Source organism: Bactrocera neohumeralis, chromosome 6 (genome assembly GCF_024586455.1).
Source record: "Bactrocera neohumeralis isolate Rockhampton chromosome 6, APGP_CSIRO_Bneo_wtdbg2-racon-allhic-juicebox.fasta_v2, whole genome shotgun sequence".
NCBI lineage: Eukaryota > Metazoa > Arthropoda > Insecta > Diptera > Tephritidae > Bactrocera > Bactrocera neohumeralis.
Genome location: NC_065923.1, coordinates 12,795,895 through 12,812,014, shown reverse-complemented (window position 1 = coordinate 12,812,014; position 16,120 = coordinate 12,795,895). Strand labels below are relative to the sequence as shown.

Genomic DNA, 16,120 nt, shown 5'->3' with positions numbered 1-16,120 from the left:
TTGAGTGGCACAAAACATTCATTGAGGGTCGTGAAGTCAACGAAAACTTGTATCGCGCAAATCGTCGCTCCACCTCTGTTAATGACGTTAACATTGAAGAAGTTAAAGGAACAGTGCTTGAAGATCGTGTTGGCAACAGCGAGATCAACTTACATATTTTAGTTAATATTTTGGCTATGAAGCGTAACCCTTTAGTCCGGGTCAAATTTGATGGTATATAATTGAAATTATTATACATGGTTAATGACATTTCCAGGAATTATTTATTTATATATTTTTTGTTTGTTTGTTAATGGCATTTCCAGGAGTTATTTATTTATATATTTTTTGTGGCTTAAGTCATTTAAAACTTTTACAAAGATATTCTATGAGCGCAAGCGGGAAATGGTTTTCTAAAGAAACAAGCAAATATGATTTTGTTATTATTTACATAGGTATGCGTGAGAAATAGGATAACCTGCTCAGAAGCGCTTATTTATAATTGAGGTATTTCTATATCAGCTGTTTGTTGATTGATTTAAATCACGTTTGTTTTTCCCTTTTCTTTTTTAGAATATTTACGTTAATTTTTTTATTTTCTTTGTTAATGTTGCCTTGATAAATGAAACCCCTCCAATTAAAGTGTGACAAAGCGCGTGCGCGCTATAAATTGACTCTTAAGTAAACGCTTTGCATTGCAAACGAATAGTTTAAAGTAAAAATGCACAAGTGCGTAAATAAATATTAGAAACATAAATATAAAAATGTAAATATTATTCGTAGGAGTATGAACAGTAAACAAAGCTAAAAATTCAATACAAATTAAGTTCTATTTTCTTATAATTCGTTTTATTTACAAAATTTAATTAACTAAAAATTCATTATTTAATCCCAAAGCCAGAATTAAAGGTTCAAAAAATATAAATCGCTCGAATGTGTAAGTTTGCCAAACACTGCTCTAGAATATTGAAAATGATGAAGTAGAGCTCAAAATATTATGACACGAATAACGCAATGTAGGTCCAAAAAATATTTTTTTTCCGTTAATTATAAACTTGAAATTAACATTATTTTATTTATATTATGTTTAGCATTTTATATGCCGATTCATAACTTTTTTGATAGTGTTTCCTTTGAACAAATTTAGTTTACGGTTTTTTTTTTTTATTTATTTAGTATTCATATATTCATACTATTAATAATTTAAAATAATAATTCTCATAAACATTTCTACATTTTGTTCACAAACATCTTTGACATGCCAGCAGGCGGGTTAATGCTTACTTACTATCATACCACAGATGTCGCTGTCAACGGAAATCCTAATTACCTTGCCAGTAAAAAAAAATTATTGTACTGGCATATTTTTCCCAGCAAGTCCTGGCTACCGAAATTGCAATAAGCTAAAAAACTTAAACTAACACACACACACCTTGCAACTTATGTATAAGCCCTATAAATAAGAATATTTGGGTTAAAATTGTCAATTCCACTGAAACTCAAAGAATCATTAAGAGAAATCTCTGGTCGCGCTCTTGGTTAATGAGCGGGTCAATTAATCGAAAGTTGGCTTGCACAATTATTTATAATGTTTAAATTTAAAACCGCAAGACTAGTTATAAAAAAGATGTGTGAGGAAAGATAATTTATTTCACATTCCTAAAATAAATAATACCAATAATTAGATTGGAAAAAAAGTATTCACATATGGCAACACTTCTTATTTGTTATCATGCAACCCTTTTGTTATTGTGTAAATAAATCAAATATAATAAAATCTTAAATATTGAATTAGCGCTATTTTTCATTATTTTTTAAAAAATATACGTGAATAAGCAGTAAATGTAGTGTTAATGGTTAAAAAAATACATAGTATAAATGTGAAATTCAGTATAAGCTTAGAAATAACACACCAAAAGTTGTTAAGTTAAGAACTTTAGTATCAAATTTGTCGAAAACTATAATCCTGCGGCAGAAAAAACCTCTTTTGCCAAAACTTACCCCAAATTCGGGGCCTGGTGACGATATACTAACCACTTAAAGTTAGTAAATACCATAATATGTTTATTTAACTAATAATTTTAATAAACACTTTAGTGATAAAATGAATGCAGTTATAGCGCTCTGCCATTTCTGCGAGGCACATGGGCCTAGTGCAATATTTTGTACGCAAACATTGCGAGATACAAAACTTGAAGAGCTGCAGCTAAATCAACAACATGTAGAAAATAAACTTTGTTCTGCATGCAATTCCCTAGGACAAACCAATGGCATGTATAGCAAAGATAATGAAAGTGGCGCTACTTTTTTAAGCACACAAACAGCTGCATTGCCGGATGTACAATTGCTGATTAAGCAGGCAGCTGTGCGCAGCCTCAGCTGTGAAATTAATTCCAACAAAGACGGAGGTTTTGTATTCTTTGGTGACTCTTCAAGGGGACATGTATTAAGTCACACATTTCAAGTAAATGATTTACAGGTAAATATTTCTTTGATTTCATTGTAATATACATATATTTTTCATAAAAACTGCTTTTGGATTTATAGGCACGCGGATTCTATCAACTCTTCTCAATAATTGTCCTTATGAAGGATAAGTACTTTCTCCTAAACACAAAACCCTTTCTAGCAGAACACCTGCGCAAAATATCCGCCGACATACAAGCATCTGCCAAGAAAATTAACGATGAGACAAAGGAATTGCCGCGTCAACGGCGCCTATCCAGTGCCCAAGTTTTAGTACAGACTCCACGCTCTTTAGTAGAATTAACTGGCGAAGAGAATATTTTTGCATTCTTACATTCACATTTTTCGTGGATACTGTTGGCCGGCTCACGATTTCTTACGGAACATGTAACTTTCGGCAATTTGCCGTGGTTACCACCACAAAGCAGTGACCGTCCACCACAACAGCGTTTGACTTATAACATAACACTGCCAATGTTACAAAAGTACGAGGAAACAATTAATGATCCGGAGCGTGAGGAGTTTTATTCACTAAGGCATGTGAAGGAAGTCGTGCGACGAGAATTCAACACAATCGTTTACTGCGCTTTAACTGGCATAAAAGTATATAAAATATAATAATATAAAATAAATTATAATTTTTTTTATAATTTACAGATAATTGTTCGCGGTAGCTCAGATCGCACGTTAAATTTCATGTTGTGTTTGAAAAAACTACTTCCAGAACCAATGCATAATCTCATGCGTATTGATGCTCAGCATCAGCATTCTATTAGTTCTGATTATAAAATAATATCTGTGTCAAACGAAATAGCAGTGCCTATGGCATGTAGCTCTGTGTATCGTGTAGACTTTTTGGATGATTCTGCTGATGGTCAGAAAGTTTGTGTAAAATGGCCAGGGGAATTGCCAAGAAAATGTATTCTAAATCAAAATATTTTACATGTTCACCTTTATATTACTGTAGTTCTTATTTTGCAGGGCCCGACTTGATGGTAAAATTAATGAAGGCAGTGGACGAGAAACGTTTTACACCGCTGGTGTTAAATAAGCAAACAAGAGTTTTAATGGAAGAGTGGAAAAAGTTCGTATATTCGCATTGTTGCATTAACAATCAGCACTTAACGTTGACTTCTTTTTTTTTTTTGTTTCTTATGTCTTATAGCAAAGTCATATGTCTAAATCAGGCAAAATCGTCCAATGGTCAAGCGAAACTAAGAAAAGTTTTAGGCGTGCAACCTCAGGATCAGCCGCTAATAAATTATTGGAGTGGACATTTGCAATAATATCGCATGAACATAAGTACATGTAGAAACTTGCGATAAATAAAAATCTGTGTAATTCGGGCACGACTATATCAAAGCAATAAGAATTAAAGCTAATATGTTTAACATTACATTTAAGTCAATTTAATTTCTTAAAAAAAAATTTGCGAATATATGTACATTAGAAGATAATAACGGTTGTAATTTCAATAATATCCGATAATAAATTTAATACTTTTTAGCACAAAATGTTATAACTTGTTCTCGTTTTCATATATTCGGATTTGGGGGGTACATACGTATCCCCCAATTATTTCAATGCAACTGTCATTCCTCAAAGCACGAACTGAACCCATGTACACGCAATTAATTTTTTGAATTTACTTTCACGCGAACAATATTTTTAATTGGTTGAGCACTTTTTATGAAAACACACATTTATTACTTTGAAAAAACATTAAAGTAATTAATTTTTTATTTGTATTACTGATACAGCGCAGGATGTCATGCACTCTAAATGTATAACCATTGTCACAAACAAGAATTGCGTGGTTGTACACAATCTAATAACTAACGTAGAAACGTGCAAAATCGATTGTTTACTTCTTGTAACCGCAGCTGGAACGACGACCACGAGCACGCTCAAATTTGCGACCCTTTGATCGGACATATGGTCGGGTGTGAGAGTGTGGCACACCAGGAGCCTTACCGAAGTGCTTGCAGGCTGTGCGTGCAGTACGTTTGCCTTGCAACAGCAATGTATTCTTTCCAGTTGGCGATTTAAGTGCCAGCTGATCGAAAGTCAATACTTTACCACCAGCCTTAATGATACGCTCGCGAGCTGTTTGTGAGACATGTAAAGCACAAATCGTCATTTTTGGTACTTTCAAAAGACGAATGTCATTGGTAATGCTACCAACAACAACAACGGTAGCTTCGGGTTGATCGGCTTTCTTGAAGAAACGGCTGACACGCTGCAACGACATTGGTGGGCGGTTAATTCTGCTCATAAACAGACGCTTCAACACGATGCGATTGAACTTCTTGTTGGTACGACGCTGCAGGAAGCGGTACAGCTATAGAGAAATAAAAATATGATAGTTACTTTAATATAATTACAACACCATAGAGTCCAAACAGTTTAACTAACGATACGTACAATACTTTACTTATGTAGAATACTCGTACGTATAGTTAATTATACAGTAAATTAATTGGTTAAATACTTACCTTAACAAGAAGACGCAAGTAAACATCTTGAGATTTGGGCTCAGTTCTGCGAACTTTGCGATCGTATTTGTGGCTGATATCGATACCCTGAAATAGTGCACAGAAAATACTTTCATTACTTTTTGCCGTGTTTTAAATTCTGTGAGTTTTCAATACATCGTATAGTTCGAAAATAAGAATAAACTACGATGTTTGAAAATAAATAATTATTGGAAAAATTTGGTTTAGGTCTTACCATTGTGGTGACCGGAAAAAGAAAGAGACAAGCAGAAAAAGTAGTGTAATTGGTAATACTGGCTAATTTTTGACAGTTGCCAATTTGACACTTCCCATGCTTTGTTTAATGAACACTAAAAATGTTCAATTCTGTTCTATTACCGATTTGCAACCCTGCGAATAAAAATTCTTTCGCTTCATATTCAAAACTTTTAAAGGAAACACCTTTATTGGATATAATGTATTCATTTTTTTTCTTGAATTTGTTTAGTTATACGTTTTACTTATACAAACGAGTAAAATTAGGATGTTTATACTATCACTGGATATGGTCTAAACTTTCCTCTTTTTCATAATTTTCATGAATAATACCATACCTACAATTAGAATAAATTAGAACAAATAAATACAGCAAATTTAGTGATTGCTTACCAATAAATACTGTAATAACGAAAGCAAACATTAGCCACATCCAACATTTCCATGCATTACGTGAATGTTCAGCTAATTTTTCAGTTTCTTTATTCAATGAATTAATGTTGCGATCAGCCATATTTGTAGATCTTGAAGCTATTTCAGTATCCTTCTTTATTATCCGATTTGCAGTCTCTGTCTGCTCTTTTAGATTTCGCGTTAGCGACAGCATATGCTCAGTAATTTTTTCTTGAGCTTCATTGTAATATTTAACTGCTTCATTCATGTTATCAGCATTTGTTGCGTTATCATCTGGTTTTCGTCGGCGAAGTGAATCTTCTGTGGATAATTCCAAAATACTGTACTAAGAATGTTAAAACCGTTTACAAATTTTGAACCTACCATTTAGTAACTCTTTTCGTATATCTGCATAATGTTTCGAACTTTGGAGTTGTTGCATTTCTTTTATTGCATCCTCACCCGCTTCATATGCAGGGCGTAGTTTAGACCGTAGGCTCTTTACAGGTGGTGGACTATCTATGTAATTCGTAAGAATCTTTAGAGCCTGTAGTCGTTTGGTATAATCTGCAATTTTCATATTACTACTTAAACTGAAAAGGTAATGCAATTATCATAATGCTCAAGCCAATAACTATTGCACTAACTCGTCAAATTCCTTGAGTTCCTCTATCATTGTGTCCAAAGATTTTATAAACTTTTTCAAACGCCAATAATTTGCTTCATCCTTTGATAGCTCTTCGCAGTTGGACAGAAGTGTTCTAATATTTACATTTAGTTTAGTAGCCATAATATAAATTTTTGCACATAAAAACACGTATAAACAATTAATAGAAAACTGAAACGTCATATAGGCAGTGCACTCTATTGACAGTTACTATCAACAGAGTTGTCCATGTTCTTTTAATATGTTTTAAAAGTGTGTAAAATCATACAAAAAATTATTAAATAATAATGTGGTTTCTATTACGTTAAAACAGTAAAAAAGCTAAATTTGTTCACATTATCTAATAATTTATCTAATTTGATAAATTGAACACTATACTAGAAATAAGTTATTCTCTCTACTTGTCACACTGAACGCACTGCGCTACAGATTGCATTGCTGAACGCGTATTCACTACATAAAAATCATAATTGAAGGAAAATTTGCGGAAAAGTGAACTAAACGCACAATCACACAACAAAGAAGAAAAATTATAAATTCCAATTAGCTTTTGATAAAAAACTATTACCAATCCGCACAGAAAAAAGCATTTAGTTAATCAATTGTTTCTTTTCCGTCTCTTATATCGATTTCGTGTGGGATAATCTCAGTTCCCCGCCAGTAGCAAAATGCAAGCAATTAAGTGCGTCGTGGTAGGCGATGGTGCGGTGGGTAAGACTTGCTTACTTATCAGCTACACAACAAATGCCTTTCCTGGTGAATATATCCCCACTGTGTTCGATAATTACTCGGCAAATGTAATGGTTGATGCAAAACCCATTAATCTTGGACTTTGGGATACTGCCGGACAGGAAGATTACGATCGGCTACGTCCATTATCCTATCCACAAACTGATGTTTTTCTTATCTGCTTTTCTTTGGTGAATCCAGCGTCATTTGAGAATGTGCGTGCTAAGTGGTATCCGGAAGTGCGTCATCATTGCCCTAACACGCCCATTATATTGGTGGGTACCAAACTGGACTTGCGCGACGATAAAAACACTATTGAGAAACTGCGTGACAAAAAACTTGCACCTATAACTTATCCTCAAGGATTATCTATGGCCAAAGAAATTGGTGCTGTTAAATATTTGGAATGCTCGGCACTCACGCAAAAAGGTCTAAAAACAGTATTTGATGAAGCCATACGCTCCGTCCTTTGTCCAGTGCTGCAGCCCAAATCGAAACGTAAATGTACGTTACTCTAATTTGCCGCTACATCAAGCCGTGCGTCGCATAGTGGACGTCGGAAACCGAGCGACAGCCAAAATAATTGAAGTTTAAACGGGAAAACGCCCATCGCATGTAAACAATTTAATCGAAAACAAAGAGAAAAATCAAAATAACCAAAAATTAATTAATATAATACATTTGAAACATTTGGAGCGATATACCCTTCGTGTTTTGATGAATGCGTAATCTAACATCATCTATAAAAAGCTATTGCTCCCAACAAAATCCCACAGACAACCGAGTTTTGATGTTAAATGTTGTCAATATCGTCTATAAAATTTCTTTACTAATATTAAATAGAAAAGCTATTGCTTGTGCTTTTACAAATGACAGATCGAACAGACATTTGTTTCCACATAACGCCATATATCTATCTTGGCGTCGATGCACAATCGGAGCGAATGACTAATTGCATTAATTTTATTATTTAAGCTATAATTCCGGGAGCTGAATAAATAATCGCGATAGTGACTATTCTCTTAGAAATAGTCAAATAGCAGTTTCATATACTAAGGATGAAAAAGGATATATAGTTTAAATTACCATTTTTCTTGAATATTTGTGAAAATTATCTCAACATTTTTCGTGCTTATTTAGTATTATGTGTAACTTTTGTTGCTTCATTGAAAATAAACTAAAATTATCTTTTCTTGCACATTGATTTAAAACTAAAAGTTTTGATGTCAGTTAAAAAATAAAATCGCAAAGGCTATAATCCAATTGCTCTGGAATAAATAGATTAGATATTGGTTACAAACAATGAAAATGATTAATCTTTTATATTATAAAAGTGCTTTTTTAATTAAAATTATATAAAATAAAATGTGTAAATCAAAAATTAATGGGTTGAAGAGTGGTAGAAATGAAATTAAACCAAAACAGAAAATGATTCATGAATAACTAAAAACATATGTATGTAATTGAATTCAAAATGGAAATGTGTTGGTACAGTTCATATAGAATAATAGGCATTCATGTTTATCTACTAATAGTTGCCGTAAACCAAATGTTAGCGAACTAACCAAAAATTAACTACGATTGAAAAACGATGAAAGTTTATAGAACTCACATGCGGATATACAAAACTAATAAAATGTTTGCAAATTGTATGTATAATCTATTGTAGTTGTATTTAATACCAAAATATATATGCAGATGCTCATATGGAATCGGAAAATCACAAGTGGTTGAATTTCCATGCTTGTGTACAATTTGTAATGCGTTTAAATAATTATGTATTTCTATGCGTAAGTTTAAGTACGAATCATCGATACATATTCAGACAACTAACTATATACATGCAGATAAGTAAATCTTATGATTACTACAACTGAAAAATTAATTGAAGTTAGTTTCATTACATATTGATGGAATTAATAATACTAATTGAATGTGTGTCTCTGATAAAAAATAAATTAATTAAAAATTCGTAAAATAACTTTATTAGTTTTATTTAACAATGAAAATGATTATATTAAGGAAAACGTTATACTTGAGTTACAAACTGCATCCTCTCAAAGTTTTATGTTTCCCTGATAACGCTATAACGGAATTTCAATACTCAACAACGGTCATCCTGTGTGCACGCTGGTTAAATATCGCAGTAAACATGTAGTACATATGTACGTATGCTTCTATATTTATGTATGTGAGATAATGCTAAGAAATTGTGTTTAATATCTTGCTTCGTTGTTGGAAAGTGTCAGTTCGTATTCATTCAGCAAAGTAAATCTAAACAAAAAAATCTAAAAATAAAATTTACGTAGACATTAATAAGACGAAAAAAAATTAAACTTAAGCGTATGAACATGTGTACAATTGTATGTATATATGCAATAATTTTTCTGTTTGCATTTGCAGGCAAATGCATACGTACATATGTATGTAGGTACATATAACTAACGCCTCTTTCTGTATTTTGATCTTTATTATTTTTTACTGCATATTCCTGCGTAAGTATGTATAACATACGATGACTTATTTGTATGTACATACATACGTATGAATAAAAATTCATAAGCACAAAATTGATACAAATACTGTATTATATACATTCATACATATTTATGTACATAGAGGAAGTTAAATAATATGAGACACATTTGCTTATCTCAACCCCATTAGACCATCGCGACAACTATGTGATTGTTCTGGAACTGTTTGCGTGGCTTTAGTCCAGTAATTTTTGTTTGTAGGATTTCTAAATTTCATATGTAGTAGTCGACACACAAAATATATTGCTGACCTTTGCAGTACAATAAAATATATGTTTATCTCTTGGTATAACAAAATTGTATAATAAAAAACAAACGTTCCATAGTTGTATTTGGCATTTATTACAAGTATAATGCATCTACAGATTTATTAAACTTGTGAAGCCAAATGCACATTCTTAAATATTTATGCAAATATTTGAATTATACACTTTTTCAAAGCATCTTTACATTAAATATGTAAATATTAGTAGAAATTATAGTACATCTAATGAACATTTTTGGCACATTTAAGTAACATAAAGTAATTTGGAGTCCAACGGGTTTAAACGTACATTAATAGTTTGTGCCGGTTAAACTTATTATTTATGTTAATGAGTTTAGATTATTACGAGTTACAAAAGGCAAGTGTTAACACATGAAAACTTTTATACTAATATAGTACTACTATTAGATAATAAACATTGATTCTTTCAATTCGAGATAGATAATTTGTTCTTTGTGGCATTACGAATTTTCAAAAATATTTAATTTAGAATTCATCATGACGCGCTAACGCCTCGCCAAAATCAGTCGCTTGAGAACCAACGAACACGTCATATTTTTCCAAAATTTCTTCCTTCGTTAGTTTTTCATCGTCATCAGTATCCGCTTCAAATACCAGATGTTTTGCTTCACTCTCGGCGTGATCAAAATCTTTCGGCACGATCCAAGTGCGCACCTCCTCACGGTCCAAAAAGCCGTCCCCATTTATATCACGAAATTTAGCAAAGCCTTCCCTTTCACTTTTAACCCATTCAGGTTCTTCATCGTTTGGTTCAGAATTACGATACATGTCTGCAATGTATTCATCTACACTAATTTTCCCATCTCCGTCGGTATCAATGTCCTCAATTGTTTCCGTTAGTACTATATCTTTCATGATGGGATGATCTTCTGGATGTAAAAATGCGGTGAACTCTTCACGTGTTAGTTTATCGTCTAAGTCTTTATCAGCAACTCCCCAACGTCGACGATCCCGTTTTAGTAAGCGTTTAAAAGACATGCTATGTTCATCGTTTTCAATTTCTTCTTTGTCCATGGTATCCAAAAAGCCATAGACATTATCCCGGTAAACCTCCCAGCTGATTGTATCATTGTTGTCTGGATTATGCATTTTCCACGTACGGTTAACATCTTCGTCTATGTAACGACGTTGTGTATATTCAATCCATCGTTTGAGCTCCGAAAGTGTTACAAATCCATCCTTGTCATCATCAATTCGATCAACGATGAGTCCCAAACGTCGTTTACTCTCTTCCGGCGCTAGTTGATCAAATGATTTTGCTTCATCCTCACCCAAGAAGGCTTCATGATCATACTGTTTGTTGTGATGACCACCTTCAAAATGTTTCTCGCCATCTGAATCATGATCTAATGGAGTGTGTAGTGTGTCACCATCAATAATTTCCTCATCATCTGGCTTGGGAATACCATATGCCAAGAAAACTACATTTAAAAGTAGAATCAGAGCAAATGATAAACGAAACACCACCATCCTTATATCAATCCCTATGTCTTATCAGAAAATTTGTAATATTACTAAATTATGTATAAGAAGTTTCTCCGCGAACAAAACTATTAGAATCAACAAGCGTTGCGATAATAATGCAATATGTTTTTAATTGCTTTTTATTAAATCAATTTTGGTCAACGGATACGTGTACTTAGAGAACAGTGTTGTTCGTTTTGAAATGTGTAAAATATCCCGTTTATAACTAGTATAATTTTAGAAAAATAATTGCATTGTTACAATTGAAGTAAGATTATTTGTAGGAAAAGGTGAAATTTTTTTTTTTAATTATTATTAAATAAGTTCTAGTTCTAAAATTAAAAATAGTGGTTCTGCTTATCGAAATATCTTAATCGTACAAACTTGTTTTTTGCAACCTTGCAACATTTTTCTTACCCATATGGGAATTACTACACAAAGCTGAACTGTACTGAACTTTTTGAAAGCGGCGCGGCACTGTCATTCAATTTTGAAAACGGCGTTTTTGGTTTTGTTGTTGCGGTTCTTTCTTCATGTGAAAAATCTATTTTCCTTTGATATATTGTCGAGTTATAATTACCAAAAAACTAAAATTTAAGGATAACTGAGTTAAATGTGTGATTAACCGTAGTCTTGTATATGTGAAAAGTAAAGAAAAAGAATTTTAATAGAGAATTAAATAGTACCCTTGCAACTATACCTTAATTATACATATATGTAAATACTTACATTAGTTAATAGTTTGTTATCTTTGCAGTATATCAGAAAATATGACTACCGAATCTGCGCTTCCGCTACCTCGATTGCCCGTACCGGATATTCGTGCCGAAGTAGCGTTCCAACATTCACAGAAACAAAACCAGAGGACACAAGAATATCGACTTCGCCCACCGAAGTTAAGATTGGCAAACCGCAGCCACTTATCAACGTGTATGTCCACAACAGCGCATGCGATTTCATTTCGTGGTGAATCTGATGGCAACTGCAATGCATTACCCGAATTAGATGCCAATGCGTTGAGCGGTTCATATGATCGCTCAATGAACGAAACTTATTTTGAACAATGTTTTACGCGCCTTGCGAAAATTGGCGAAGGTTCTTTTGGCGAAGTTTTCAAAGTCCGTTCCAACGAAGATGGACGTATGTACGCGATAAAAATGTCAAAAGAACTTTATCGCAGTGAGCATTATCGACAAGAGCGACTAGAGGAGGTACGTCGTTATGAGCAATTTTCTGGTCATGCAAATTTTGTGCAATTTTACCGCGCGTGGGAGCAAAACGACCGTTTATACATGCAAATGGAACTATGTCGTGAAAGTTTGGACAGATATTTAGTACGACGTCGACATATACCTGAAGAAACAATTTGGAATATTTTACTAGACTTGTTGCTTGCATTAAAGAATCTTCATGACAGAAATCTCATTCATTTGGATATAAAATTGGATAACGTTTTGATAGGGGATGACGACAGTTGTAAATTGGCTGATTTTGGTTTGGTTATTGATGTAGATAGAGTAAGTACGAAAATTTATATTTTTATAAAAGTTCATATTTAGCTCTATAAAGATTCTTTCGCCTATTTATATTTTTGTTATATAAATTTTGTAATTAAAATTATTATACTTTTTTTTATAGGCAAACCGCCATCAAGCAACGGAAGGAGACTCTCGTTACATGGCGCCGGAAATACTACAGGGAAAATTTTCGAAAGCCGCTGATATTTTTAGTCTGGGAGTTGCAATGCTTGAATTGTCTTGTTATTTGGAATTGCCACACAATGGACCATTATGGCAACAATTACGTAGTGGAGTTTTACCACAAGATTTTATGAAAAGTATGTATTTTAGGCAAAAATAAAAAAAATACTAATGAATAAAATTAATGAATAATAATAAAACATTTTATTTAGACATATCACCGGAACTAGAAGTACTCATAAGGCAAATGATGTCGCCTGATCCTGATTCCCGACCAACTGTGGACCACCTTTTAAGTCATAAAAAGCTAGTTTGCTTAATGGAGCGTAGAGATCGATGGAAGCTATTAATAAAAATGGTAAGTATAGAACAGTAATTATGGCAACAAGAATACTCTATACTACCTTACTAGTACATATACAATTTTTATTTATTTACAGAAACAAACAATACGGCGTTCACGCAGAGTGGCGTGGTCAAAATTGTGTAATTTGAAGCAAATAATTTTTAATTTCGTCACATCTATTCTTAGTGCTTACATGCACCGCGATACGATCAGTAATGAGCACAAACTGAATGGTTCTCCGCTACAACAGCATCTTAGAGATAAACGACCACCTTTGATCTCCCTGCGTTTACATGCATCAACACCTACCGCAGGAAATGTGCGAAATACTCCAATCGAATTTTTACCAGGCGAAAACTGCTTGCACTTATCTCAACAAAGCACACCTATAACCTTTGCGACGCATAATAAAATTGTAAACTCAACTCCTGTAAATCACAATAACCACAGTTTCCGCTCACGCAAGGATTTAACTAAGACAAGTTTTAAGTAAATATTTAGTATACCGTAATTGAGTTGAAAATATGAAAATCATATTTTTTGTTTTTGTTTTCATTGTTACAGAGCGGTAGAGAACGAGTGTGGTATCGAAAATTTTAATGACATTCAATCTTCACCAAACGCAATAAGCCGACCAAATAGTTTCCTCAATTTAGAGGACTTGGAACAGAACTCACCAGCTTTTGTCTCGTTGGATAAATCGAGTCTTCAAGAGTGCCGAAAGAAACTCTTTACGAAAATGGATAATTAACCAACTACTAGATATGTAGAGAAAGCTGCTTTGGTAATAATTGAAAATTCACGCCAAATTCGTAAGAGTTTAAATGAATATAATATTAATATATTACATAACAATAATAATAATTGCATACAAGCTTCAAGAAAAACGTATGCTTTTTTACGTTAGATGTAAGCAGAATTACGTAAATTCTACGCAGGAGCACACACGTATTTACCATCTGTAATAAGTGCTATTTGCTCAAAAAAAGTTAACTGAAAATTGAATTGAAATAATGTTTGTTTTGTTGTAGTCTGGTAGGAATGTAAGTTATATTTTCGGCGATGCATATGTGATATGTTAATACAATATACTTTATACATACATACATACAAACTTATATAAAAATATTATATACGAAATGCACAATGCATATTTTGTTGATTTTTATGAATCATATACATATAGATGGATAGAAGTAGGTGCCTGTTAATTTTTATCTGCAATGCAAAACTCCTTTAGCCAAATTAAGTATGAAATTTGAAAAAAAAATCAAAAATAAATAGATAAATGCAAAAGGAAAATTTAAAGTGTTTTGTACATTTTAGTCATGAGAGTAAATAGTAAGTAAGTAAGTAATTAGTTTTGTAGGTCTCCCTATCTTCCCTATTTGCGAGAGGAAGGCAATCGTAATTATGTTATACTGTAAAAGCAGAAAGAAGAAATTTCGGCAGTCCTTGGCCTAATAAAAATCCGGTTCCGTTCCGGTCACGTAGACCCGAATGTCGGGGGAACGAAAACGCAGGTCTTTCTCTTCCTGTACTCGCAAAGGACCATAAATCTTCCGCAGACCTCTTCTCTCGAAAGTCGTAACGTCCACTCATCAGATGTCATCGTCCATGCCTCTGTACCATATAGCAGTACGGAGATGAAGCTGACTTGTAGAACTTGGCCTTTGTTCGTCGAGAGAGGACTTTACTTTTCAATTGCCTACTCAGTACGAAGTAGCTCTTGTTGGATTTCGAGGCTGACGTTGTTGTTGATGTTAATGCTGGTTCCATGTTACATAGCAGAAATTATCTACGACTTCTAAGTTATGACTGTTAACAGTGATGTAGGAGCCAAGTCACGAGTGCGACAATTGTTTGTTTAAAAACAGGAGATATTTTGTCTTGCCCTCGTTCTCTACCCATTTGCTTTGCTTCCTTATCCAGTCTGGAGAAAGCGCAACTAACGGCGAGGAAGTACATTCTTATAAAAGATTGTGCCTTCTCGGACGTCTCGGAGAGATCCTTTCCGATCCTGACGGAGCCGTATTAGTTTTGCGTGGATACCAAATTCTGATATCGCGGCATAAAGGCAGCTCATTTTCGTGCTGTCAAAAGCAGCTTTGAAATCGACAAACAGGTGGTGTGGACTCTGGACAGGACTCTTCTCACGGGTCTTTTCCAAGATTTGGCGTATGGTGAATATCTGGTCAGTTGTTAATTTTCCAGGCTTAAAGCCACACTAATAGGGCCCAATCAGTATGTTGACGGTGGGCTTTAATCATTCACACAATATGCTCGGTGGAAACTTATAGGCAATGTTGAGGAGGTTTGTCCCGCGGTGGTTGGCGCAGATTATGTCGTCTACCTTTTCGTGCATTGGTCTGAGCACACTTAAATTCCAATGGTTGGACATGCTTTCGTCCGACCATATTCTACAAAGATGCTGATGGATGATTCTTATCGGTTCTTCGCCGCCGTATTTGAAAAGCTCGGCCGGCAATACATCGGTCCACGCGGCTTTGTTTCTCTTTAGATGGGTAATTGCTATGCAAACTCCTTCAAGGTCGGGCAATGGAATTTTCGCTTCATTGTCATCGATTGGGGAATCCGAAGCTGTTGTATCGTTTCCATTAGGGGCGTCTTTTACGTGGAAGGTCCCAAACCGTGCGCAAAACCCTGGGAAGAGATGGTTCGCCTTCTCACTTTAGCTCACCTTCAAATGGATGTTCTTAGGCTACCCAGAGGATACTTGGTCCAAGACCGGAAGTCGTGAACTGCTTGAACCATATGTAAAAGAATCGTTCCTGGCCACTCC

The 16,120-nt window shown here is 34.0% G+C and overlaps 6 protein-coding genes across 9 annotated transcripts; 3 read left to right on the top strand and 3 right to left on the bottom strand.

Moving 5' to 3' along the window:
• The first annotated feature begins 1,726 nt into the window (after nucleotides 1-1,726).
• LOC126763501 (folliculin) lies at nucleotides 1,727-3,967 on the top strand. Of its 2 annotated transcripts, none has more exons than XM_050481053.1 (6): nucleotides 1,727-2,021; nucleotides 2,077-2,458; nucleotides 2,527-3,048; nucleotides 3,103-3,364; nucleotides 3,427-3,529; nucleotides 3,611-3,967. In XM_050481053.1, the coding sequence occupies exons 2-6, from the start codon at nucleotides 2,084-2,086 to the stop codon at nucleotides 3,729-3,731; spliced, it is 1,383 nt and encodes a 460-aa protein (XP_050337010.1). In that variant the 5' UTR covers nucleotides 1,727-2,021; nucleotides 2,077-2,083; the 3' UTR covers nucleotides 3,732-3,967. The 2 variants fall into 2 exon arrangements, with proteins under 2 accessions (XP_050337010.1, XP_050337011.1); XM_050481054.1 differs by having other exon boundaries at nucleotides 1,728-2,021; nucleotides 2,094-2,458.
• Nucleotides 3,968-4,147: 180 nt separating this feature from the next.
• LOC126763505 (60S ribosomal protein L18) lies at nucleotides 4,148-5,277 on the bottom strand. The gene is made up of 3 exons (XM_050481059.1): nucleotides 5,176-5,277; nucleotides 4,941-5,027; nucleotides 4,148-4,786 (listed from the first exon to the last, which is right to left on the bottom strand). Exons 1-3 carry the CDS (start codon nucleotides 5,176-5,178, stop codon nucleotides 4,310-4,312), a joined length of 567 nt encoding a protein of 188 aa, XP_050337016.1. The 5' UTR covers nucleotides 5,179-5,277; the 3' UTR covers nucleotides 4,148-4,309.
• A 75-nt stretch (nucleotides 5,278-5,352) lies between these two features.
• On the bottom strand, nucleotides 5,353-6,454 carry LOC126763503 (vesicle transport protein USE1). Of its 2 annotated transcripts, none has more exons than XM_050481057.1 (4): nucleotides 6,236-6,454; nucleotides 5,973-6,181; nucleotides 5,589-5,906; nucleotides 5,353-5,533 (listed from the first exon to the last, which is right to left on the bottom strand). In XM_050481057.1, the coding sequence occupies exons 1-4, from the start codon at nucleotides 6,436-6,438 to the stop codon at nucleotides 5,490-5,492; spliced, it is 774 nt and encodes a 257-aa protein (XP_050337014.1). In that variant the 5' UTR covers nucleotides 6,439-6,454; the 3' UTR covers nucleotides 5,353-5,489. The 2 variants fall into 2 exon arrangements, with proteins under 2 accessions (XP_050337014.1, XP_050337013.1); XM_050481056.1 differs by having other exon boundaries at nucleotides 5,589-5,909; nucleotides 6,236-6,452.
• A 227-nt stretch (nucleotides 6,455-6,681) lies between these two features.
• Nucleotides 6,682-8,965, top strand: LOC126763504 (ras-related protein Rac1). The gene has a single exon (XM_050481058.1). The coding sequence runs from the start codon at nucleotides 6,924-6,926 to the stop codon at nucleotides 7,500-7,502; it is 579 nt and encodes a 192-aa protein (XP_050337015.1). The 5' UTR covers nucleotides 6,682-6,923; the 3' UTR covers nucleotides 7,503-8,965.
• An 874-nt stretch (nucleotides 8,966-9,839) lies between these two features.
• On the bottom strand, nucleotides 9,840-11,453 carry LOC126763502 (calumenin-B). Its single transcript, XM_050481055.1, has one exon. The coding sequence runs from the start codon at nucleotides 11,275-11,277 to the stop codon at nucleotides 10,273-10,275; it is 1,005 nt and encodes a 334-aa protein (XP_050337012.1). The 5' UTR covers nucleotides 11,278-11,453; the 3' UTR covers nucleotides 9,840-10,272.
• A 327-nt stretch (nucleotides 11,454-11,780) lies between these two features.
• On the top strand, nucleotides 11,781-14,619 carry LOC126762026 (membrane-associated tyrosine- and threonine-specific cdc2-inhibitory kinase). Of its 2 annotated transcripts, none has more exons than XM_050478500.1 (6): nucleotides 11,781-11,919; nucleotides 12,029-12,788; nucleotides 12,910-13,108; nucleotides 13,184-13,329; nucleotides 13,412-13,806; nucleotides 13,882-14,619. In XM_050478500.1, exons 2-6 carry the CDS (start codon nucleotides 12,042-12,044, stop codon nucleotides 14,066-14,068), a joined length of 1,674 nt encoding a protein of 557 aa, XP_050334457.1. In that variant the 5' UTR covers nucleotides 11,781-11,919; nucleotides 12,029-12,041; the 3' UTR covers nucleotides 14,069-14,619. The 2 variants fall into 2 exon arrangements, with proteins under 2 accessions (XP_050334457.1, XP_050334458.1); XM_050478501.1 differs by having other exon boundaries at nucleotides 11,794-11,886.
• The last annotated feature ends 1,501 nt before the right edge of the window (nucleotides 14,620-16,120 follow it).

Excerpts from the sequence above, each read along its gene's own strand:
- LOC126763502 (XM_050481055.1), bottom strand. The coding sequence starts at position 11,277 with ATGGTGGTGTTTCGTTTATCATTTGCTCTGATTCTACTTTTAAATGTA.
- LOC126762026 (XM_050478500.1), top strand. The coding sequence starts at position 12,042 with ATGACTACCGAATCTGCGCTTCCGCTACCTCGATTGCCCGTACCGGAT. Across the intron at positions 13,109-13,183 it reads ACCACAAGATTTTATGAAAA|ACATATCACCGGAACTAGAA; the intron begins GTATGTATTTTA and ends CATTTTATTTAG. Across the intron at positions 13,330-13,411 it reads GGAAGCTATTAATAAAAATG|AAACAAACAATACGGCGTTC; the intron begins GTAAGTATAGAA and ends ATTTATTTACAG.
- LOC126763504 (XM_050481058.1), top strand. The coding sequence starts at position 6,924 with ATGCAAGCAATTAAGTGCGTCGTGGTAGGCGATGGTGCGGTGGGTAAG.
- LOC126763501 (XM_050481053.1), top strand. The coding sequence starts at position 2,084 with ATGAATGCAGTTATAGCGCTCTGCCATTTCTGCGAGGCACATGGGCCT. Across the intron at positions 2,459-2,526 it reads TTCAAGTAAATGATTTACAG|GCACGCGGATTCTATCAACT; the intron begins GTAAATATTTCT and ends TTGGATTTATAG. Across the intron at positions 3,365-3,426 it reads AGGGGAATTGCCAAGAAAAT|GGCCCGACTTGATGGTAAAA; the intron begins GTATTCTAAATC and ends CTTATTTTGCAG.
- LOC126763505 (XM_050481059.1), bottom strand. Across the intron at positions 4,787-4,940 it reads ACTTGCGTCTTCTTGTTAAG|CTGTACCGCTTCCTGCAGCG; the intron begins GTAAGTATTTAA and ends ATTTCTCTATAG.
- LOC126763503 (XM_050481056.1), bottom strand. The coding sequence starts at position 6,438 with ATGACGTTTCAGTTTTCTATTAATTGTTTATACGTGTTTTTATGTGCA. Across the intron at positions 6,182-6,235 it reads GAACTCAAGGAATTTGACGA|TTTAAGTAGTAATATGAAAA; the intron begins GTTAGTGCAATA and ends TTACCTTTTCAG. Across the intron at positions 5,910-5,972 it reads ACGAAAAGAGTTACTAAATG|AAGATTCACTTCGCCGACGA; the intron begins GTAGGTTCAAAA and ends AATTATCCACAG.